Source organism: Antechinus flavipes, chromosome 4 (assembly GCF_016432865.1).
Source record: "Antechinus flavipes isolate AdamAnt ecotype Samford, QLD, Australia chromosome 4, AdamAnt_v2, whole genome shotgun sequence".
NCBI lineage: Eukaryota > Metazoa > Chordata > Mammalia > Dasyuromorphia > Dasyuridae > Antechinus > Antechinus flavipes.
Genome location: NC_067401.1, coordinates 426,428,021 through 426,452,995, shown reverse-complemented (window position 1 = coordinate 426,452,995; position 24,975 = coordinate 426,428,021). Strand labels below are relative to the sequence as shown.

Here is a 24,975-nt window from a genome sequence, read left to right as displayed (position 1 = left end):
AGAGAAGAGAAGCGGACTGGAGGCGGAAGCTCAAGCTCTCAGAACCAAGGAGAGCCAGATTCATTCCATTTTTATTTGCCTGGTAGTAGCTGGCCTGGCCTCCTGCACTTCACCACTGAAACTAAGACTCTGGAAGGCCTCTAAGAAAACTAGCCTGGGCCCCAGGCAAGGAAACTAGAGTGTGAAGGAGACAATAAAGAATTTGGACTTTAACACTTGGTTATTCTTGTGGCAATTAATCTGCTGAAAGGAAGGCTGCTCCAAGACCTCCAGAAAACCCACCAAGAACATTACACTTATTAATTCATCTTATTTTGAAATTTCAGATTTAGTGCTTCTGAATGTAGATATTTGAAGGCATTTATTTGCTCCTTTTTTGGTTGTTGTGTTTCCCTTAGATTTACACAGATCTGAAGATGTCTATATTGTTATTCTTCCTACTATATTTTGGCTACTAGCTATATTTTTCAGTTTCATGGATACACATTTGTAATTCTCTCTCCCTGATTTTTGATTAGATTTACAAGTAAGGCTTAAGGCAAATACATTTTTGTCAGCCCTTGTTAAACTTACTCAGTTCTTGACTAAGAATTCATGGTACCCTATGCTTCATACTATAGACTAGAAATAACCATTCTTAAATCCTATTTTCTCAAACTTCATTTTCTCAATCAGCTATTCATTTCTTAAGCTTTTCTTTTTTGAAGCCCTGATCTTCCATCAATAGCAGTAATAGACATCACCCATGCCATTAAGTTATCAGTTTCTTGCCCAAGACCCCATAATCCTTAGCAATAATATTGCCCCAAATTCAAATTAATATTTCTTCAGAGAATTGTTATATTTTTCAGAAACACTGGACCCAGAATGTTCAGAAAGCTCCAAATGTATCAAGAACAAAGCCTCCTCCCTTCTCCCTTCTCCTGTGTCCTCATGGATTAGGACAGTTGGAAGTCTGTGCTAGATTAGGAAATTGTTTTGGTAGCTGGGAATCTTATATACATAGCAGACTATCCTATCTTCATGGTCTGGTGTCCCAAGGGAAAAGAATACTTCTTTTGCCATTGCTTTGTTCCTCCCCTTCAAATGAGGATTTATCCTTTCTTTTTGCTATTTTTCTCCTTCCATGGTCCTCCAACAAAGAAAGTTTCTGTCTTTCCTCCTCCCTTTGGTGCTTCTCATAAATATGCAAGTTTGTGTTTGGCTTGGGAACTCCTTGCACCTGTGTAGAGGTTTCACATGCTTATCCACTTTTCTTGTAATAAATCCATTTTCATATGTTTCATAAAGTTGTAATTATTTGTTGACAATGCTTTCAAGATTTCTTTTAACAGTATCATTTGTGCCCATCTAAGCTTTCATGAAAACCTCATTTAAGTTTTTTATGGGATTACTAGATTAGAGATCAGGAATACTATAGATAAAAAAGTATATCCAGAGTTAGTAAAAAAAAAAAAAAAAGTCTTTTATGTTATCCTCATAAACAAGATGGGGGATGTATGCTATGTGATAATATGTAAACAGTAATGATTAATGTTCATTATTGGTTTGGTTTCTGTTCCCTGTCTCCTCAGTCATGTGCTGTTTAATATTTTATCCATAAATATTATTTTTCTATAAAAAAGACGAACAAGCTGATTTTAGAAAGGTTTGATTTACGTGGACTGATACTAAGCGAAACAAGCAGAACCAGGAATACATTGTGCACAGTAACATCAAGAACGTGCGATAATGATCAGCTATGAAAGATTTGGTTCTTTCTCAGTAGTTTTCAAAGCAATCCCAACAGATTTTGGACAGAAAATGCCATCCGCATCCAGAAAAAGAACTATGGAGATTGAATGTAAATCAACACATACTATGTTCACTTCTTTTTTCTGTTGTTTTTTTTCCCTCTCCCATGGTTTTTCCCTTTCACTCTGATTTTTCTCTCCCAAGGTGATTCATAAAGCAATGTGTATCTTAAATAAATAATTTCCTTTAAAAAATTATCTATGAAGATCTGAGTTCAAATCGGGTCTCAGACACTTAACACATCCTAGATGTGTGACCCTGGGCAAGTCACTTAACCCCAATTGCCTCAGCAAGAAAAATGCAAAAAAATTATCTATAATGTAGATGAAGTATGGAAAGCAGAAGCATGGAATCAGCATCCAAAAAGAACTCAAACTGGCATTTATTAAATAGTAATAATTTGTCAGACACTATAATAGGCAATGGGGAAAAAAGGAGGAAAAACAAGTCCCAAAGTAATGGACTGGACTTCATCCAAGTCTTATATTTGAATTAAAATCAATTGTATAGTATAAAGTTTTTATTTCATCTCTAGATTCTATCATATGAAGGCTGACAGAAATCTTTATTTCTTGCTTCCATAGGATCTGGGGAAGTTCATCCTGGGGGAAAAAAACAACAGCCTTTTGGAGGGCTTTAATCATAAATTTCATGAAGGCATCTTTGTTGCACAAAAAGTTCTTAGGTGTCAATAAGTCTTCAAATGCCTGTCAAAACTCAGGACTCAATAACTATTTATACTTTACATCCATTTTAATAAAAATATTTTAACTAGCAGTAACAAGGGGTCACAAAGAACATAGAGGAATGAACAGTGGTTTCACATGCAATTCAATAAAGACTTACCTGGGTTCTTTCAGTCAAAATAAAAGAATGAATATATCTGTAAGTTGCCTCATTTTATTAATGATCTGAGCTATCAAGTACGAGAAATTCATGTGCTCTTTTATTATACAATTCATTTGTATTTTATTATTGACTTGTTTCCCTTCTACTACCAAATATTATACTTTTAAAAAATGTCTCCAACTTTTTGGAGAAATTTGCCATTATAGATTCAATTTTTCTAATTCTGTTAATTTTATTTTTTAAACTCAGTGTTCTTGTTTCTTTGTTCAAGGCTTTAATTTCTGACCTAAGTTCACTCTGAATTTCTTTTGGATGCTTTAAGAAACTCATATTGAGGGAGAGGTTTCCTTAGAGATGGGCAGCTTGTTTGGAACTTTTACAGTTTCTCCTTTTGCTCTCTTTTCTTTAGTGTGGTTGAGCACTCAGCACCAAGAACTTCTTGAGCAGAATCAGGGCACTGGGGGTCAGGGACACTTTACCCTAAGTGAGGGTTATGACTGTGTTGAAAATTATATTGACTCAGCATCCCATTGTTCCCAGTTCTATTTATCAGTCAATCAGTGCTGGGGGAAGTTGTAGTGGGGAAGGAGACACTAGGTCTGCAGCTTTTTGTATCACCTGCTTTTTGTCAGGTACCCCTACTTGCAAATTGTCAAGTTGTTACTACCTTGGGGAGAAATTGAGATACAATGACTCAACCACTTTTGCTGAGGTGGTCCTGTCTATCTGAAGCATCTTAAAAGTTACCTATAAAAATTGCCCTCCCAATCCCAAGGCAGTTCTGATCTTCAGTGATCAGTGCCAATGTATTGCTACCTTGATGTACATATAATAAAATCCTCTTAAGTGGGATGGATGTGAGACCTTCTCATAAATCTGACTCCTGCCATATTTTAGGGCTATACTTCCAGGAATCTCCCTGCCCTTTGTACCCTTGCTCAATCTCACACAAACTGTTTTGTAATCTATAGTCCTCCTGTGCTTGTACTCTGAGGGTGGAGTACAGATTATAATCCTTGATATTAAGTCAGGGATAACTGGGGCCCAAAATAGGATAAAAATTGTTTTAGGATATTAAAAACCATGCTCTGTTGTCTGCCTTTTGCCTCTTTTCACAAGATCCTGGTGAAGGATGTGCAGGAACTGAATAAACTGCTTTCTACTCTGACTCAGAGAAACATCTATTTGAATTATTTTGGGTCAGTGGTCTTTGTCCACACACTTTGAATTTTCTTGGTCCTGAGTTTTGCTTTATTAATTGGAGTGAAAACCCAAATAAATTATTTTCTTTTCAAGGACTGCAATAATTTTGAAATTTAACTTGTGCTCAGTGTAGTTGGGTGGTAGGTGTAACCTTGAGTAATCACATATTTTGTAGATTATTTGCAGAGGACTAATTTACATATTATGATGGATAGAAGCCAGTCCAGTTCAGGCCTAAGGCTATTGTGCTCTCTAGTGTCCATATAAACTAAGTGAAGACCTCTAATTAAGATGTAGCTTCAAACTGCCCTAAATGCAGAAACAGGTTGAGTGTCAACTCAGGTGTTTGATTATCTTAGATGAACATTTCCCCTCCTGTTTCCTCCCATCTCAATTAGCATTTAAGTACTTCTTTTAAAGGTGATGGTGGCTTTGGGAATTCAGATAACAGAATTCTCTCATCCAAGAATATCTATGTGTATAGCGGTTCTGTAGGGAAAATTAGATTAACAGTTTAATACTTACATTCTTTTGTTTCTGGAATAGACTTCCATGTTTAGAGTATAAGCTTGGACTCCACCAGACAATGGGAGAAAAGGGATAGGGGGTGTCTGGACTACAAATCTTGTGTTTTGTAGTTTGCATTTTGCATTCCTCTGTTGACATCTTGTCTGTTAGGAGTTGTCCTTTCTCTCAAGATCGTTATAGATTTTTTTTTTTTTAACCTCAAGAGTCTCTGATTTTAATTTGGGTAAGGGTCACTGTCCCACACAGTCTGGGAGCTCGTTCCGAGATGTTTCCTGTTCGTGAGGGGTCTCTCCCATACCAAATCCTTGAGCAGGTGCCCTCCAGAGAATTCTCTGATGGTCCTTGAACTTGATTCAGGAACTCCCGCTCCAATTGGATAAACTCCTGAAGAGAGACACTCAGAAAAAGCAAAAATGGAAGTGGGCTAGCAGAGATGGGGGATTAATTCAGTCCAAGAGATAAGCCAGTTGAGAAAAGTTTGAAATCAATCAGGTAAGTGCACAAGCCAGGTAGGGCAAGTGACTGGTCATTGGGGGAAGAGGAGGAGAAAGAGACTAAGCGGTTCTGTTATGCCAAAATTCCCCTTTTAATGTTGGGACCTAGTTTTTCCAATTGTCCTATTTAGTTATTCTGCCTCAGGTTATAACCTTTCCCTCTTAATGTTTGATGAGATAAAGGTCTACCTCAGTTCCTCTGCCCCAAAACCCCAAACTATAATCATTCCCTCTTAAATTGTTGATGAGATGAAGGTTTTATGTCTTTATGTCTTTAGATTATAGACATTCCTTCTTAAATGTTTGACAGGATAAAGGTCCATTTTAGATGTCATTAGAATATCAGTAACCTCCCTCCATTGTGCCATTCTAGGGGTCTCCCCCACTATTAGGTTATCCCCACCTAGGTATCTCCCCCATTATGTCACTGTTCTTGTTATACTATAAAAAAGCTTGCTGTCCCAGTACTCGGGGCTGGATTCTTTGAGATAATAGTCTCATCCAGCCCTGGGACCAAGATCTATCTGGTCCCAGTATCTCTCTCCAATCAATAAACTATTGAATTGGTCTCTAATCTCTGTCTTGCCCAGTTTCCTTGGCATTACAGTTCGAGTATGTAAGATTTTCCTATTTTCCTTTGGTAAGAGTGGGTGATACCTCCATCTGTGAAGATTGTTGTGCTGCAGTTCTTTTTTATTTTACTGACTCAGTTTTCCTAATTGTTCTATTCAATCCTGCAACACCACCCCTCCTTCCTAATCATGATGATCCAGATAAGGAGAAAGACCTTCTTAGACATCATCAGAATGTCCCGTGCCTCTCCCCATTCTGTAATCCCAATTTATCAGAGGTCCCCCATGCCTCCCTCACCCTGTTAGAACCAGATTGATAGTTCTGTTCCTGCTCTCAGCACTGTGACTCTGCCCCTGCCTCGGTTTATCCCTGTAACTGAGCCACGTGTGTATATGTGTGTCATTGAGAACTCACATTGGTTGCTGGATGCTTTGGACATCAGCCCTGGCGACAACATGCCTCCAGTACAATGTTTCCCTTTCAAAAGAAAAATTAAAATTCTCTAATCTCTATCTTGCCTCAGTTTCTCTGGCATTACAAAGAAAAGAAATTGAAACCTGGGAAAGGAACTGTCTAAGATAGCTGCCTCCAAACCTATTCTGTGTCCCAGGAAGATAGCCCTTTAGGAAGAATTGGGATAAAGTACCAAAATGTATAGGGATGAAATTGTTTTGTCTGGGCAGGTGCAACTTACTGGGAGGAACTGTCTATCCTCCAAGGGCTGGGTGTAAATTCAAAGGAGCCTTTGATTTTGACTGGCTCTTAAGGCTCTTAGCTTCCATACCATATGGGGTGAGGACTGGAGCTGATTTAGAAAAACAATTTATGTTTGTGTGTGTGAGCCGGTGTTTTGTCTTCTATTTTTATCTCAATCAGCTGAATTACAAAGAAAAAGATCTGGATCTTTGGGATTTAAAAAACACTTGTTTTGTATATAATTGGATTTATGCAAACAGCTTTTAGCTAGAAAGAGGAAGGACCTTATGGAGAAGGTTTTTAATTGCCATACCAAAAAGAAAATCAAAAACTGACATATTTATGTGGCCCTAGAACTGTCCAATTTGGGTCTGCAGAAATAGTTAAAAGTTATATAACTGCTAAAACATTTTAGCAGATTCTGGGAGTTTTTGAGACTAAATTTTAAGTTGGTTGGCATTTTTAGCTAAGATGAATTAGTCTTATTGTATTTTTAAGTAGACCTAATTTACATGACTAAAAGCCTTCTGAGGGCCTAAATATGAGGCTTATAGAAAACTGCAAAAGGAAAAAACCCCACCATCTCTGGGATTTTCCCCGCTTCTCTTCCTTGGAAAGGCTTGTGGAATGGGTACCGGATGTCCCTGACTGGTCTAGATTCTTCTGGGTTTTGTGCTGGTGTCCCAATATCTTTGACATGCTTCTCCCCCCAATTTTGGCATGGCAGGTGGGCTAATCACTGGGCCATAGATATGCAGCCAGACACCTGGGTCCAAATTTCTCTGTTCACCTAAAGATCCTAAAGTCTGCCAAATTCTTAAAACCCTGTAGACAGACTTGAAAGGGCAGTTTTCTGCCTCTTAAATTTTGGGGCTGCATATGTTTAAATTGGAATTCTGATTCTGAAGTTGTGAGATAGTTACTATTAACTAGTTTGAGCTAAAATTGTGAACTTGTTTATTCTGGTATAAGATTTTAAAATAAATATATGTGCATTGATATTGAAGTACTGTTACTAGAAATTTAAATCTATATTTGATTTAAGTTAAAAAATTTTTGGTTCTTTGGTAACTTACCTAAAGAGGTCACATATTTGTGTCTCCTAATTAGATGAAATATATTTAAGCTACAATGTTGCTTGCTAAATTGTATAATGGGCAATTTGTAAACATTGTATGAGCTGTGCTTTAACATTTTATTAGTCCAGCTGATATTGGCACAAATTTTGTGAAATTTGGTCCAAAGTTATTTAGAGATTACCAATATTCTGAATCTGAAGGTTTGTTTTGCTTTCTCCCTTTAACAAAAAAGTAAAAGCAAGAAAATGTGACACATAGGGATATGCATAATTGCAAAACAAATATCTGAAAGGTGTGTTAATACGTCTAAAGATAAACAAGAAGATATTGAGGAGGTGCCCCTCCAGAGGGAGGGAAACCCGGCTCCAAAATATTTAGGTTAGGTTTTAATGAAATGACACGATTGGGAATGGGTAGAAGCTTGCCCCCTGGGTTCTGCTGCTTTAAGAAGGGCTAGTGGAATAACACTGGAACAAATTGTACCTAAGTATTATAGGTAGAGACTATTGAATCGGACAAAAGAATCTATTTTACTTCTAAGGTTTTATAAGAAATAATGGGAAGGGATTGCAAATTGAGTGGCAATTCCATTCACCTGGGCATCTGCCCTCATCAGACAAAGTAGAAAGGAGGAATCAGATTTTTAAGAAATGGATGACTAAATTGATATTGAGACTAAATTATTTAGGACCAAATGTTTGCCTATTGCAATTCGAATTCGAATTGTCCTCAGAAGTGATCTGAGACTTTCCCCTTATGAGATTGGTTTATTTTATTTGGAAGGAAAAAGGAAAAAGATCCTTTTTTGAAACAAAGGACAAGTTTTTAAGGAATTCTATATTGGCAATGTCCTCATCTCTTTTAGCCTTTAGGAAGTAAGGATTGCTGACCCAGACAACATCTTTGGAGTTTGCAGTTCCAGGAGAGTGTGTGCTTACCAAGTCCTGGGAGAAAGGACCTTACAGATGATACAGATGAATGAGACTACAGTTTGGAGACTGAGAATACCAGACTTTGAGAACCTGTGGCTTAAGAATGGACTGTTAAGGACAATTCATAAGTCTCTAAAATTGACTTTGTAATTAGAAATGTTTTGGTGGGAGGGGAGATTAATTGTGCTTAGAGGAATTTTAGCAATATTGGTATTGTACCTGTTACTCATATTTCCAGGAAAGTTTATAGAGACTCTTTGATTGGGGGAAGTTGAATTAACATTTTTCAGAGTGAAGAAATTATTAATGTTAATTCTGATAGAGTTCTTTACTGTGAAATTAGGACAACATATTCCATATTCTATGAGATGTTTAATTGGTTACATTGAGTCATTTTAAAGCTGTTCCCATTATTTAGGGAGATTCTGAGAACAATGGTCTATGGTTAATACCTGAACATGTTTTGATATATATTGAGAACTGAACATCTTAAAGTGTAATGTTGAATTTAACTTAGATATGAAGATAAGCTGTGAACTTTCTAGAATGAATCTCTTAATATTATCAATATAAGATTATAGTTAATACTTATTTAGGATATATGATCTTTGAGAGAACAAAATTCACCTGAAGCTTTGATTAATGAGATTTTACTATTTCAGATAAAATCTTTTGGGACTGGAGCTGATATTATTTGGAGTTTTGAATTCAGGTATGATTGTCTGATGGATCATCAAACCAGTAATCCACCATCTGAAGGGAATATGCCACAAGTTATTCAGAGGAATGTGATCCTGAATTATTATAGGTGGAAGTTAATATCTGAGCAAGAGTTGGAAGGACAACTTTGGCCACTGCTTAAGGTAGAATCCTTTTGATTCAGCTTCCCAGTGGTGTTCCTTTGAATAAGAACTCACCTGATTGCTCTTGAGTCCAGCTATAAGGTGGAATTGTTACTGCATACAATTACCTAACAGATAAACTGAGCTAAGGATGCTTTATCTTGTCATGTATATGTTCTCAGGCTGAGTCCTGAAGGACCAGTTTTGATTACAATCATGTCCCCGCTTTTTCCTCTTATGGCAAATTTCTATAATCAGGGCAAGTGTTCAGTAGAAGCTATGAGCACAGTTCAGGTATGTAAGATCTTGCAGTTTCTTATCTGAAAATATGTGGTCATTATATCCTAAATAAGTAGGTGAATATTTGGCCTAATCATCTATCTATTGCTAGATACATATGTCTGTTTCTTTTAGCATTTCTATTGTTGCTGAGGCATCTTTATTTGTGAGATTACTTACTCTAATTAGGGGGGGACACAAATGATTGGAGTGATAGATGGTCCCAGATGGGAATTGCAGGGAGATGGGAGTTTGCTGAATAGGCTCATTAAACTCTAGGCCATGGTTGAAATAATTACTAACCAGACGACAAAGGCACTGGATTTGTTAGCAGACCAGGTCACTCAGGCTAGAGAAGCAGTACTCCAGCATAGATTGGTATTAGACTACTTGTTGGCTGAAAATGGGAATTGTCCCATTCTGAAACAGGTGCTATTAATATGGTCTATGGGGTGGGGTTTGTCACCAAATGATTGCAGGCACCAAAAATTGGGGTTTGGTCATGTGAAGAATTCACTATGGCCATTCTCTTTGGCAAAAGGTAAATGTATCTGGGGGAATAGGTTGCAGACAAAATGAAGGGATTGTAAATATGAAATAGAGTTGGGAAAGCATAAGAGAGACAAGTTCCTTAGTAGAACTGACAATTTCCCAGGGGAAAAGGTTCCCCCTATGACGATGGGGCATGCCCTTAGCTGGTGGGATAAATCCTGAAAAGGATTTGGTAACCCTAAAAGTGTAAGGTGTAAGGAGCAGAAGTGGGGTTGGGAAGCATAGTGGAATTAGAGGAGATACCATGTGGAAGGGAAAAGAAACCACAAAACAAGAGTGTTGTGATAGGCTGACCCAAAGGAAGGCAACACCCATTGGGACACCCCACAAGTAGGTTTTATAGGGAAAATTCATGACTGGGATTTCCAGAGGAAAGATTGAACAACCTGGAAAGGTCCAGTTAGACTTGGGCCTTTAGAAAGTGGGACCAAGGAATCAAACTGAAAACAGTTTCTTTGATTCCTGATGAGGAAGGATCCCAGTAGAAATAAAGGACAAATTGTCTCTGTTGGAGACAGAACAAGACAGTTGAGGAAATGTATCAAGAATGGTGTGAGTTAAAGGTTCTGATAAAGGCCTCATTTCCAAAATATATAGAGAACTGACTCAAATTTATAAAAAATCAAGCCATTCTCCAATTGATAAATGGTCAAAGGATATGAACAGACAATTTTCAGATGATGAAATTGAAACAATTACCACTCATATGAGTGTTCCAAATCATTATTGATCAGAGAAATGCAAATTAAGACAACTCTGAGATACCACTATACACCTGTCAGATTGGCTAAGATGACAGGAAAAAATAATGATGAATGTTGGAGGGGATGCGGGAAAACTGGGACACTAATGCATTGTTGGTGGAACTGTGAACGAATCCAACCATTCTGGAGAGCAATCTGGAATTATGCCCAAAAAGTTATCAAACTGTGCATACCCTTTGATCCAGCAGTGTTACTTCTGGGCTTATATCCCAAAGAAATACTAAAGAAGGGAAAGGGACCTGTATGTGCCAAAATATTTGTGGCAGCCCTGTTTGTAGTGGCTAGAAGCTGGAAAATGAATGGATGCCCATCAATTGGAGAATGGCTGGGTAAATTGTGGTATATGAATGTTATGGAATATTATTGTTCTGTAAGAAATGATCAGCAGGATGAATACAGAGAGGCTTGGAGAGACTTTCATGAACTGATGCTAAGTGAAATGAGCAGAACCAGATCATCACTTTACACTTCGACAACAATATTGTACGAGGATGTATTCTGATGGAAGTGGATTTCTTTGACAAAGACTCAATTTCAATTGATAAATGATGGACAGAAGCAGCTACACCCAAAGAAAGAACACTGGGAAACGAATGTGAACTATTTGCATTTTTGTTTTTCTTTGCGAGTTGTTTTTTACCTTCTGAATCCAATTCTCCCTGTGCAACAAGAGAACCCTGCTCGGTTCTGCACACATATATTGTATCTAGGATATATTGCAACATATCTAACATATATAGGACTGCTTGCCATCTGGGGAGGAGGTGGAGGGGAAAAGGGGGTGGAGGGAGGGAGGGGAAAAAATTGGAACAGAAGCGAGTGCAAGGGATAATGTAAAAAAAAAATTACCCTGGCATGGATTCTGTCAATATAAAGTTATTATAAAAAGAAAAAAAAAAGAATGGTGTGAGAGGTCTTCAAAAGTTAATAAAGAGGGACTGTATGGTATAAACTGAATAGAAGATACTCTCATGGGAATGGATCCTTTAACTTTGACTTGAGACTTGTGTTATGGGAGGCACCTGACAGTGGCTGTTGGAGATCCAATCCAGAATGGATCTCCTCTTGTGAGAGGATGATACAAGGAGACTGAGAGGCAGTTGCTGTTCTCTGACCTCTCTGACTGAGAGGCCGGTGCATTGTCTGACCTTTCTCCTCTTCCCTCTGCCTCCGATTTATCTCATTCCCAGTCCAAAACACCTGTGTCAGCAAAGGCTACCCTGCATCTCCTTCAGATGCCATGATCCAGCTATGGAGGCTCTTGGAGAATTGATCTATCCCTTTACAGAGACTTTATAATAAAAAGAACTACAGATTGTCTTGGATGAACATTTCTCTTCCTGTTTTCCCCCACCTCTTAATTAGCATTTAAGTACTTCTTTTAAAGGCGATGATGGCTTTGGGAATTCAGGTAACATTCTCTCATTCAAGAATATCTGCTTTATAGAGGTTCTCTAGGGAAGTTTTATTTAAGAGTTTGTTATTTACTAAATATTCTTTTGTTTCTGGGATAGACTTCTGTATTTAAAGTGTAAGTTTGGGCTCTCCCAGACAATGGAAGAAAAAGGGAGGAGGGGAACTTCTGATCTATAAATCTTGTGTTTTGCAGTTTGTGCTTTGCACTCCTGTACTGACATTTTATTAGGAATTGCCCTTTCTCATGAGACTGTAATAAATACTTTTTTTTTTTTTAACCTTGAGAATCTCTGATTTTAATTTGGGGTAAGGGTCACTATCCCATAAAAAAGGAAGTGGAGTTCTCAGTGTTGGAGGAGGGACCTTTCTTCTTGGTCATTTTACCCATTTGATGTTCTCCTCCCTCAAGGTTTTCGGAGGTTTTTTGCTTCCAATTTCCTCTCATACTTCTACTCCCTCTTCCTCTTACAACACATTCCCATTAGCTCCTTCCCAATAATAAAACATTAATTAATGCCTACTATGGTCATCTATTAGGTTAAATTTTAGGAATTCAAAAAGATGCAAAAAAAATATTACTTATTCTCTAGGAGCTTATAATTTAATGAGGGAGATAATGTGCAAACAAATATATTTTGTTATATCCAGCTATATCCAGGATAGAAGGAGGTATTATAGTTAAGAATGGTTGGGGAAAGCTTCCTATAGAAGACTGGATTTTATTTGGGACTTAAAGGAAGCCAAGGAAGTCAGTAGTTAAAGGAGGGAGAGTGTCCCAGCATGGGGGATAGTGGAAAAGAGGTCTAGAGCTGAGAGATAAAGTTTATCTATGGAAGAGCCAGGAGGATATCAAAGAAAGGTGTAAGAATGTTGAAAAGCTAGGAGGGGGCTAAGTTATAACGGGCTTTGATGGCAAAGAGCATTTTGTATTCTCCCTACAAATGCTGCCGTAGACTTAGGAAGAGGCAATGTTAAGCTGCCCCTTCATGCTTTGCTGCTAAGCAGATCCCGGACCACCCAGGCTTCCTTAGCATGGAGTCTGCCCTGCAAGTAATCTCTTGCACTGGTTCCCTTCCTCATCTGAAATTCTGATCTTCAGTGTCTTCATCTCCTGGCTTTCCCTGGCTTCTTCAAATCCCACAGGGCATGTCTGGTTTAGACCCAGAGTAGCCCAAGTCAGCACCCAAGCCCGTCCTCCCTCTCCTGCTCTCTCTGCCTTTGTGTTCTGGGGGAAGAGTCAGCTTCTGTAGCTTTTTGCTGGGGGGAGAATTCAGACAGACCCAGCAGCTTGGGTCAGGGAGCTCTTGCCCTAAAACCAGTCTTAGTCATAGGGGATCCATTTTCAGGCCAGTTCATGTCCCATTAGCTTACTTCCTCTCTTTCAGAATTAGTATCTGCTGCTTCTTGTAGGATGAGCCTGCTGGAGGAAGGTCTAGTCCCCCTTAGAGCAGTGGGGACACCAAGTTTATAAGTTTGATTGTGCTCCTGCTATGTATACATGGAGACTCTTGGGGGGAGTAAGCCCTCTGAGTATTAGAATTTTCTGGAGTTAAAATGATAATAAAAAATTTAAACTGGCATCCTATTTTTATCTATATGGACACATATATATATCCATATAAATAACTCCATGGGCTATTTAATATCTTATGCATAATTTCCTTAGGGAGGTGAGCTAGAAAGTTGATTTTTAAGGTTTATAAAAAAAGAGGAACATGTCTGTGATTTTTTGGACATGTGACCATTTTAATAAAGACTCATTTGGGAGTGCTTTTCAATATTAGTATTGTACTTTGTTCCTCAATTATCCAGAAGAAAGACTGTATGAGGACTGGCTGTATTAGCTAAAATAGTGACTTGACATATCAACAATCCTTTGCAGTGACGAGAGAGTTCCAGCTGGACATGAAGAAAATCAGCAACTCCAAAGTTAATTAAGCTCATACTGGCTTTGAAGACCCTGAACCATTTGATGGTTTTATCCTTCAAGAAACATCTTTATTGATTAGGGGGCTCTCTGCTGAATCAGTTTTATATCCCTTAATCTTGTTCCTGCTCAAGCCATGAGTTGCCAGGCCTGCTAATGCCTTCTATTTTGTTTACCAAAGGGCCACAGCTCTAACACCTGAAATTCTTTTCTGCCCCTCCCTGGGAATTAAGCTCCCTGATTATTCTTTTCTAGGATTCCGGTCTTCCTCCCCAAATTTCTGGACTTCCTTTGTTCCAGAGAAATGTATGTACTATCCCCATCCATAACTTAATGGGCTGCTCACCTTTATGACTGGCAGTTCCCATGTACATGTTTTACTTCCTGCTTAATAAAAATCTTTAATTTTACAGCCATCATCTTCCTCTGGTTTTCTTTCCTCTAGGGAAAAAGGGGAACTTTGCAGTTCTTCTCTCTTTGGGGGAAAAGAGAGATCTAAAATCCCTAAAGAGAGCAATTGCCTCTATTTGCAATGTCTTTCATTAAGTTTTACTCTTAGGACCAAATGGTACTAATCTCATTTTGCAGATTAATTAGACTACTTTTAGTAACATGCATTTGTTGAATTCCTCTCAAGAGTTTAGGTACCTTATAAAATGAGAATGAACCTATAAGTCTTCTTTTGAAAAGAGTTTTGCCATCAATAATAAAATTGTCAAATTGTCATTGTCAAATTTATTATTCCTTTTAAAGGAATGACTATGTCACCCTCTTACTATTAACAGACTCTAGTAGTTTCTCATTATTGCCAGGATCAAATATAAAATCTTCTGTTGACTTTTAAAGCCCTTTAAAACTTGGCCTCCTAGGTCTTCCTAACTCCAGACTCACTGTGTCATCTAGCTGCTGGTATTTCTCCTTAATGTTAGTGCCTTCCCTCTGGGATTATACCCAATTTATCTTGTATGTAACTGGTTCTAGACATAGTAGTTTACATATTGTATCCATTAGATTGAGCTCCTTGAAAACTTTTTGCTTTTCTTAGTACTCCCTGGATTTAGTACAGTGCTTGGCAAATATTAAGTACTTAATAAATACTTACTGAATTGATATCTGTTATCTCCTTTCAGAGGATAGAAGAGTAGTTTTTTCCATGTTTTCAAATTTAGTGTTTCAAACATCATCTCTTTAAGTTTGTAGTCTATGAATGTGGATCAAAGCATAGTATATATATATGTATATACTATATATATACTATAGTATATATATATATGACTTTTCTTGTACAACATGACAAATATGGAAATATGTTTAAAAGGACTATACATATTTAACTTATATCAGATTGCTGTCTTGGGGAAGGGAGTGAAAAATATGGAACACAAAAAGTCTTAGAAAAAAATGCATGTTGAAAACTATATATGTATTTGGAAAAATAAAATACTATTGAGTTAGGCAACCTCTGGTGTCTGTGAGTGTGTCCGGGGGTAGGGTATTATAATTTATATAGAGTCATCCTCTCTAATCTCTATCCTGGTTTGTTTTCTAGGTACTTATTAATTAGTATTAGGGAAGACATCACCCAGCCTGCAGCTTTTATATTACCTTCTACCTGGAACATACTAAGTCATTCTCCATCTGTTGCTGGCCCCTTATTTTATGAATCAGAAATTGGGAAGGATCAGATCTGAGATCCCCTTTGGTTGACTTATGCTAATTGTTTTTATCTCATTATTGAAACCTATCAATACATCTTGAATCCCTTGCTGATCTCTAGTGATCAGCCAGTTACCTTGATGAATTTTTTAAAATTAGCTTTTAATTCTTTATTCCCCTCTGAGTTTTGCCTTATTAATCTGGGGAAGCCCCCAAAATTTCCTTTTAACTGGGGGTACTGGGACTGAATTCAGAAGTGCTTCTCTCTATTTTTAGGGAGTCTAGAGTCTAGTTATTGGAAGTGTGTTAACTTTGTTATGTTTTAACTTAGCTTCTTTTATTGCTTTGTCTAAATTAAAGTAACCAAATATCTTGGCATAAGTGAAAATGTGCTCCTCTGTCCTGCTGCCCGTTCCAAAGTCCCTCACTATGTCCTGGGGTTTGGAAGCTAATCCCAGTTCCCAGGGTTTACCTAGTTTGACTTAAGAAAAAATACACATCAATACACAACACTATGATTTTTGCAGTCCCCAAAGAAAGGAAATATTAACTCTACAGGTAAGGCTCATTATAAGGCAACCAGATTTAATATATAATATAATGCAATTTATTAAACTATACTTTTTATAACAATTTGGGGGTTGCAAAATTATGATTTATTACTAATTAGTACCAATCAGTAAACTTTTGTTTGATTCGTGTAACTATTTTACATATCTGCATACCCAGGGTCACATAAACATTTCTCAGACAAAAAAGGGGACACTATTGGAAGAAAGTTTAAGGAGTCCTGCTCTAGCCTACTCGAACTTCATGGGCATCTGATTATTTGAAGTGACAACTCAAGCAATCGTGAAGTCTGAACTTATTCATACTCATAGGTGGCCACCTCTGTGGGATACACTCCAATATACTGCTTGCTTAGGACCGAGGATCCAGAGGCTGGTTGCTATGTTGGATTTTGGGATAACTCCAAAGACTTCATTCACTGGTAATTTTTCTCAACTGTCTTGGCAACAGACACAATTAAGTAAAAACAGTAGCTATAAACATGGGACTCACACTTGCAGAAATGTACAACGCATCTGTGGATCCAGCGGAGTCATACTTAGAGTACAAGAGAAGTTAGCCACAGATATAAGATATACAAAAGCAACTCACAATTCCTGGTTCTCTTCTCGAGAATCCTTAAGAAACTCCCTTGGAGAAACTTCTCTGAGTGGTGGCTTGCTCCTCTGGCCTCCCAGCATCTACTCCTGTCCCTGAGCCATCTTCTCTGTGATCAGAGTCCCAATTCCTTGAAGTGCTTCCTCCTCAAGTGACCGACTCTAAATCTGTACTCTGTCGCTACTCCCTGAGGTGTGCCCATTTTGTTAGAGAGATGGGCTAGGGGAGGATTGGTCAAGAGAAACTCACTGGCCACTAAGAACAATTCTCTTTCAGGGGCCCAGATTCTTTAGGACTCTCCCACACTCCTCAGGGTTTAATTGTTAAAATCCCCATAGGGAAGGGTTAATTGATTTGCTGACCTAAATCCATTGTTCCTGGTTAACTCAATCAGAAAAAGATGTTCACACCTCATAAATACAGTAGGGAATAGATTCTTCTTTCCAATTAGCTCTAACACCTCATTAACACTTTGGGATTATATTCTAGCTTTTGAGGGTAGACTGGATCAAAGATCAGCTACCCTAGCTACTTATAACTTGCGAGCCGCTGTATAAGTCATTAGTTGTGTCCCCTCATTACTTCTAATTTGCTGTTTATGGCAAGGTCCCAGACCAAAAAAACTTGACTTAGTTTGATAAAGTAAATTACTTTATTTTCCAAGTCATTGGACTCTAATCGAGGACCTGAGTGTGAGTCCAAAAACTATCTGGATTTTTTTATATTCTCTAATTAATTGATAGAATGTGTGTGGAGAATGGTTTTTGAACTGCTGAATGTTCCTGGTTCCACTGTCTAGTTTGGGAAAACAACTCTGCTCCAGAATAGAGTTAGGAACTTGGCACCCAATTTCTGAAAGGCTATAAAACCTGGGACTATGATATGAATGGTAACTGTCTCTTGTAGATGTGTAACTACTATCAACTTGTTGGTTTGTACCATAAATATTTTATAAATACAAACACTATCTTTAACATTTCAACCCTCTTGATAACATTAGTGTTAGCCTAGTCTATCACATGGAAGGGCATCAACTATGCATTCATTTAGTCTTTACTTAGGCAGACTAGTCAACTTTTGGATACATATAGTTTTTAGCAAGTTTTTCCATGATCAAACTTGAATCTGCTTCTCTACAAATCTTGCTTATTGCAAGCAATAAGCAAATAAGCTATTTGCTCTGTGTGATTTTCTATTATAGTAATACCCAATTTTTAAATTTAGATTTAGACTTTTTCCTCTCCTTTTTCAGGGACCAGTCCCCGAAGTCTGTTAGTCTCTGAAGAACATTGTTGATATATGAGATTGTCCATATCCTCTGGAAACATGTTTCTCAAGCTTAGGTATGCCTTCAGCCAACTAGAAGACCTTAGTTCTCTTTAGTGACATACAGAATCTAATCTATGTGAATTCTTGCCTTTAGAATATAAGCCCGTGTATCCCTCAATTATACTTTGGGGTAATCCAGTTTATGAAGGAGTTTATGAATCAGCTTAATCAGAATGGTTTGAGTAGAGATAGATTCTTTTGTCCAGTTTGCTGGAGGTACCTGAGTTGCATGATCAAGTCATGTTCTCAGCAGGAGGGACTGAAGACTTTTAACTCACCATCTAATTACTATGTTCACTCCCTCATTAATAATCCACTAATAAGAGTTGATTTTCACCTGTTGGGGCACCTCCTTTTTTCCAAAGGTATTTAAGCATTCATGGTTTGTCTTTGGTTACTGAGAGAGACCACTGACCATGAATATACTGATTATCAGCTAAGCTAATTAATAAATTTATTATTACCAAGAAACTCTGTCTCTGTTTTCTTCTTCTTCTTCTTCTTCTTTCTTCTTTTTTAAAAGATTCATGTAAAATGGTCAGAAACAGAGATCTCTGGGCCCTGTCCAATTCAGAAAAGATGTTCAATCTTAATATGGCAAAAAACTCCAGGAGTTCCTAGTCTATACTATAGTTTATACTATATATAGTCTATACTATAATTTAAACCCAAGCCTATAATCTTGGAAATCTTGATGGCAGAAGGAAAAATAACCCATGTTGAGGTATCCCACATACCTCCAAGTATCCTCTAGAATTTTCCCCACTCTTGGCACTTAAAGAGATTGAAAATGTAATCATTTAGTTCATGTAGGTAACATCCTACTATGAGACAGTCCTGGCTTTTATGCCTTTGGGAGACCAACACTCATCAAAGTCATATTAATTCTGTGAATTATAGCTATTCAAAAGCTCTCCGAGCTTTGGCATCTGTTCTGATTCACCAGAGAGTGTTCTTTGCTTTTTTGTTTCTTTCAGCTCTAGGAACCTGCAGGACAAATAGTCCTTCTCCCTCATGATACCCCTTTATATATAAGAAGAAAAAGATTATGTTCCCTTACATTTACATTCAGAAAACCATAGATTTGGAGTTGGAAGAGTCATATAGTTTTTACACTTGAGGGATGTTAGGTTAGGTGACTCACTCACAGACACACAGTAATTAGTGACTTTAAATCCAGGCTTTTCCACTGTACCTCAGTTGTACGCCCCTTTGCCCCCTCTCCACTCACAATGTTGGCAGTCCCAAAACATGGCTACCCAAGAACTGGTGTTTACTTACTGCTCTCTATCCATGGCATCCCACTTCCCATCTGTATCTTTATTATGTGATTCATTTCCCCAAGACTGAAGCAAGTCTCCTTAACCTATCAAGATCCTAAACTGGCCTTGAAGGCTTAGCTCCAGAGCCACTTCACACAGTTCTCTCCACCTCCAAATCTACTACTTTTGGCTTTCCCTGAAATTACTTTGTATTTATACTATATCTTGTGTTTACTTACTTGTGTGAAAACTTGTGTGAAAACTCATGTTATTTTCCCCCCATAGATCGTAAAGACCTCGAGGGCAAGATTGGCCCTTCTTTCCTTTGTAACCTAGAGTCTAACTTAATGACTGACACACAGACATGTGCATTTAATAAATATTTGTTGGATGGATGGTGCCCAGAGCAGAATGCAATGGACGGGGATGCTTCTCTTAATGGATCTCGATTGTCTCTGTTTAACTTGTGGATCTGGATTCTGGTTCAGCAGTTCTGCTCCTAAGAAAGTCCTTCATACTGGACTTCATTAAATTTCATTGGTTAAGGCAGTTGGCTATAGCCAAAGTGCACCCCTGATGGAATCAGCATAACCTAGATACATATCCAGCCTCAGACACTTCATAGCTGTGTGACCCCAGGCAAACCACTTTACCTCTATCTGATGTGTAAAGTGGGATAACAACAGCATCTGGCTCCCAAAGTTGATGTGATGATAAAATGAACCAATATTATCAAAATCCCTTGCAAAACTTAAAACATTTTAAGGTATATGTAAATGTTCAATAAATGGAAGCTATTCTTAGGAAGCATTATCATATTTTCAACTGAAATTTCTGTTATGTTTTATAATGCTAACAAATGTTCAATCCATTCCACATTCACATTATAACCCTTGTCACAATTCCTAAGCTTTTAAAACTTCCGTAATGTGAAGGGATGTAATTTGAATTATATCCTCGAGTTCTCTCTTTCACAATTTCATAACTTTACTTAAACCCCAAATTAGATAAGAGCTAGTTCCAGAGTCAGAAAGATCTAGATTTAAACTACTGCCTATGACAGATCCTGACCATATGAAATCAAATCATTTAAGGAAATACAATCTTAAAAAATGCAGAGAAGTTGTTAAGTTTCTTGCTGGAAGAAAGGATAAAAAGACAGGTCTGATTAAGAAATATTGTTGAGTCCAAATGTTCAAGTCTGTAGGGAACTTTTTGTATGCTGATTCGATCATATAACATGATTGATTTCTTCTAGCTTTTAGTAACCTGTGTATATAAGCTTAATATTTTTGCCTTGCTACAAAAGTTACTTATAAAAATATTGAATAGTAAAAATCACTGGAAAGCTCGCTTTCATTTGACAATGAACCATTTTCCATCCAGGCATTCAACTATTTTTTTAATCTTTCTTAACTTTGGTTATAATCGATCTCATATCTTATTCAAAAGAACACATGGGAAACTTTCTCAAATGCTTTACATAAATCTTTGATAAACTATATTGGCAAATCAAAAATCAAAAAAAGAAAGGTTAGCCTTACATGACCTGTTGATGAAGCTTTGTTTATTCTTTGTGAGCACTTCCTTTTCTAGCTATTCCTTAATAATGTGCTCTAGAAACTGACCAAATGGGTTCAAATTCAAGATCACTGGCTTTTGTAGATTCCATTCTCTTCTCCTTTGGATAAGTGAAAAGTTTGCCCCTTCTCCAGGTCTGGGGCACCTTAATTGCTTTACAATATCTTTCCATGACTGATACCTGTGCTGTAGCAATCCCAATAGCATCTGGAATGTAGTCCATTTGGGCTTGATGGTTCCAACCCATCAGGGGAAGCTAGCTATTTTCTATTTCTCTATCTTGGGGAATCAGCTCTGAATTAGCTGTTTTTGTTCTATTCTTTCTAGTTCAAATTTCATTCTTTCTGATAAATCAACAGCAAAATGTCAGGCAAAGTTTTCTGCTTTCTCTGTCAGTAATTTATCAGCACTTCATTTATCCATGTAAACTATTTTTATGTAAAGAGTTTTTCTAAAAGTTCTTGAGGAATACTTTATGCTCTGAAAATTTAAATGTTCCCTCTGAATTCCTAAATAGTATTAAATTTGCTTAGTAAGCTTGTTGTTTTTCCTTCACAGATGCATAATGATAAATGTTGGTCTGGCTCTGATCCTGAATCCAGATTTTGATATGTTGAGACCAAGATAGTTCATTCTTATAATGAAATAATAATATATGCAATCACAGGGTGATTGTAAAAGGCTCCTCTGTCAGTAATAAAGCACTACATCAATGTAAACTATGATAAATACAAATCCTTAGAAACCTTGAAAAAGGTGTTTTGCATTTAATTTAGAGATAAACTGGATAAAGGGAGCAAAGGGAAAAAGACAGAAATAGGTGCCTTCTTTTCCACAGAACATTAGAAAGGAGAGGAATCCAAGCAAAAGAAAGGTGGTAGCAATAGTACACAAAATTTGGGCTCCCAACTCAGTCTGCTGCAGGGTCTAACAGCTGGGGAAAAAGCTGCAGAGGGTCTGCTAGACTTGAATGAATGTCCCAGTGTTAAGTGTCGTGTCCTGGTGCCACCTTATAGATACCATGTCATCAGAGTTTAAGTGAATCAAGATGATCAATACATAATTGCTTATTTTACAATGTTTGGAGCTGGACTTGGAGACAAAAGATCTGATTCCAATCCTGTTAGCTATGGACAAGTCACTTTTCTGACCCTCAGTTTCCTTATTTATAAAATGGGGGTAATAAACTTTGTGGGACCTACCTTATAGGGTTATTATGAGAGTTAAGTCAGACCGTGCATGAAAAGCATTTTGCAAACCTTCCAGTGCTTCCTGTTGGCTACTGGTTCAGTCCTGCCCTAACTCAGATTGTGGTTCTTCCCTTTTCCCAAATCTAACTCTGAGGTTTCCAGCTTAAAAGACAAGCCAGTAAAGTAAAACTATAATAAATTAAAGATTTAATTTAAATAAAGACAAGACCCTTGCTTCAATTCAAGTGGGTCTTATAATCAAGTGCTGCATAAGCTAGATGAAATAGGCCAGATGGGGTCACACTGAGTCTAAGCTGCATAGCCTGGGCCTTTTGGACTAGAGGAAATGAAGAGAATTTAAAACCAAGAAACTCTTCCAACACACGAATTGCCACTGAATAAGAAAGAGGCTGGGACAAGTGAACATAAATGACACACCACATTGTGGTACTTTAGGACTGGAGAAGGGCAAAATGTTTGCATTTAAGAACAACCAAAAAAATCCAAGAGAAAACCCCAAGAGAAAAGAGTCTGAAAACTGCAAATTTGTCCCATTGATTCCTGATAATGAAGTAGCCAACTCTGGGCAAGTGGTTTCGCCCCATGCATGGTATGGAAGAGTGACCATCTCTTTTTGTGAATCTGAATGTGTGAGGGAAATTAACAGGGAAGGAAAGAAAAAGAAAAATCATACATAAATTACATAAGCGTGTGATTCCAAATGAAATGCATTAAATACAAACACATGACTTTGGCTTATCAGCACTGTGAGCTTCTTGTTTTTAATAGAAATTAAATTAATTGCTTAATATACATAATGTAGTGTTTACTTTCCAGTCCAGTAGCTTTTTAACATTCACTTTCAAGTCCCATGGCAAATACTGTACAACCTCATAACGTAGCCTGATGTGTGAACTATATCACCACCAGCAACACTAACACAAGAAGAAAGAGTTGGGTTTAACCATCAGCTAACAACATATAAAAAAGGAAACATCACACAGACCTGCGGTGGTATCAACATGCATTACCAGGCCAAGGTCAAAGTCAGCTAAACACATACTGTTTTCTAGCAAGTTGGGAGGACACATCAAAAAGGAATCGGGGCAGGGATGACTAGCGAGATCCATAGCCATAGTAGTAAGGTTCATCGGGGCGAAATCCATAAGCTGTGGCAGGGCGTCCAAGAATGCCAACTGGCTGACCAAAGCCATCTACTCCAAGACTAAAGGGAGAGGAAAAGAAATCACAGTTGTTACGTTTCTCATCGCAGAGACATACGGCATAGTTCAAAGAGGCCTGGTGGTTTAGAATTCCACGATTGTATTCCTAATAGTGACACTGACCTTTGGATTCATTAACTGAGTTTTAAAATTTTTTCTCTGCTCTTTACTTTGTCCAGTAAATGTGCATAATAAAGCACAGGCTTCAATAATTAAAAAAAAAATTTACATTCCAGAAAGTATCAATAGCTTTCTTCTAGTGGACCAAACAAACAAGTGTGGGAAAGGAAGTTTTGCCAAATTGTATCTGCCAAATTGTATCAATATTATATTGGCCTACATGAACTTGGCAATATCAGCCAACTATCAGTACGGCATGTATTGCAATGAAGGGTTGCCGCTCTCAGCCAAGAAAGGCTAAGTCTTATAAGGTTAAGTCTTACAATAAGGTTATAGCAGAATGAGGAATAGAACAAGGAATTCTGACACTCAGACCTCTGGAAGTTATGGTGTGTGTAATTTTTAAAGGCTGTTGCTGAATGTTTAAGGCATAATGTAATGAAACAGTAAATTTCTTCTTGTGACTGATAAAAGAACAAATGTTAATTCTAGACAATTTCATTGCACGTTAATAACCAGAAGCCAAAAGCTAAACTGCTGTATGGTAAACATAGAAAACCTAAAGGATGGAGTACCTTTTGATGTTTAAAAGGCATTCTCTTATCATCAACAAATTATTAGGAAATGGATCCATTCTCCAGATTATCAGAACAATCAAATAAACACACAGCAATGGGACAGAGTATTCACTGTGCCAGGCAAATGGAGTAGCTACAACATGCTCATGCAGCGCTCATGCAGCGGGGACTGGCACAGCTGGTATTTCACCCCAACCCCTTTAAAAGAAAATCACTATAGAGAAATTCAGATTTATAAGAAAATTAATTATGTAAATGAATTATTTTATGTTGCTTAATGTCTTAGATGCTTTGGCCCTTAATATTAAAAAAAAAGCCTGTTAGAACACTAATAAAAATCCACAAAACAAAACAAACAAAAACCATCCCATCTAAGAAATACTTGTAGAAATTACAATGACAAGTTTAGGGCTTTAACAAACTAAAATACCAAGCAACATGCAAAATACAGCTCCATCTTTCAGGGATATCAAGAAGTATGGTTTCTGGTAAAAAAAAAAAAATCAATCCAAATATAGGTTATACTTTTCAGCCTACTTTTTCTTTCCTTTCATAATGATCTTATTTTAGGGGCACAGCCGATTATTACAGACCACATTTTTTTGTACATTTGCTTATTCTGATAGTGATTTAGAAAACTTAAAAATGTTTTTTTTTAAATAAGTAATTTTTAAAAGTTGGTGGAATCTATGTATAGTTTTTATTATGACTCGGAATCAAATTTTCCCATTACACCCATACCCTAACTTTGGAACACATCTCTTAATTTTTTGCATTTAAGGCAATAGGTAAATGGGATTTCAGAGACTGACTTTATGGACAGTGTTTTAGAAATGATTTACTTTTTGGAGGGAGGCACACTGCTTCTTTTTATTAGTAGAAAAAGGAGTGATCCACTCACACTAGATGGGAAAGTTTTGAGAAAATAAAATGCACATAAC

The 24,975-nt window shown here is 37.4% G+C and overlaps 1 protein-coding gene across 4 annotated transcripts in view; it reads right to left on the bottom strand.

The window, feature by feature from the left end:
- Positions 1-18,187: 18,187 nt before the first annotated feature.
- The window catches only part of KIFAP3 (kinesin associated protein 3), a 217,352-nt gene continuing 210,564 nt past the window's right edge, over positions 18,188-24,975 (bottom strand). For 2 of the 4 annotated variants that reach the window (XM_051998971.1, XM_051998972.1), the window contains exon 20: positions 22,864-23,338. In XM_051998971.1, the coding sequence (XP_051854931.1) occupies positions 23,230-23,338 (109 nt within the window). In that variant the 3' untranslated portion in view covers positions 22,864-23,229. Of the gene's footprint in view, positions 18,642-22,863; positions 23,339-24,975 lie in introns of those variants that run through there. The other 2 variants (XM_051998975.1, XM_051998973.1) reach the window with 2 other exon arrangements.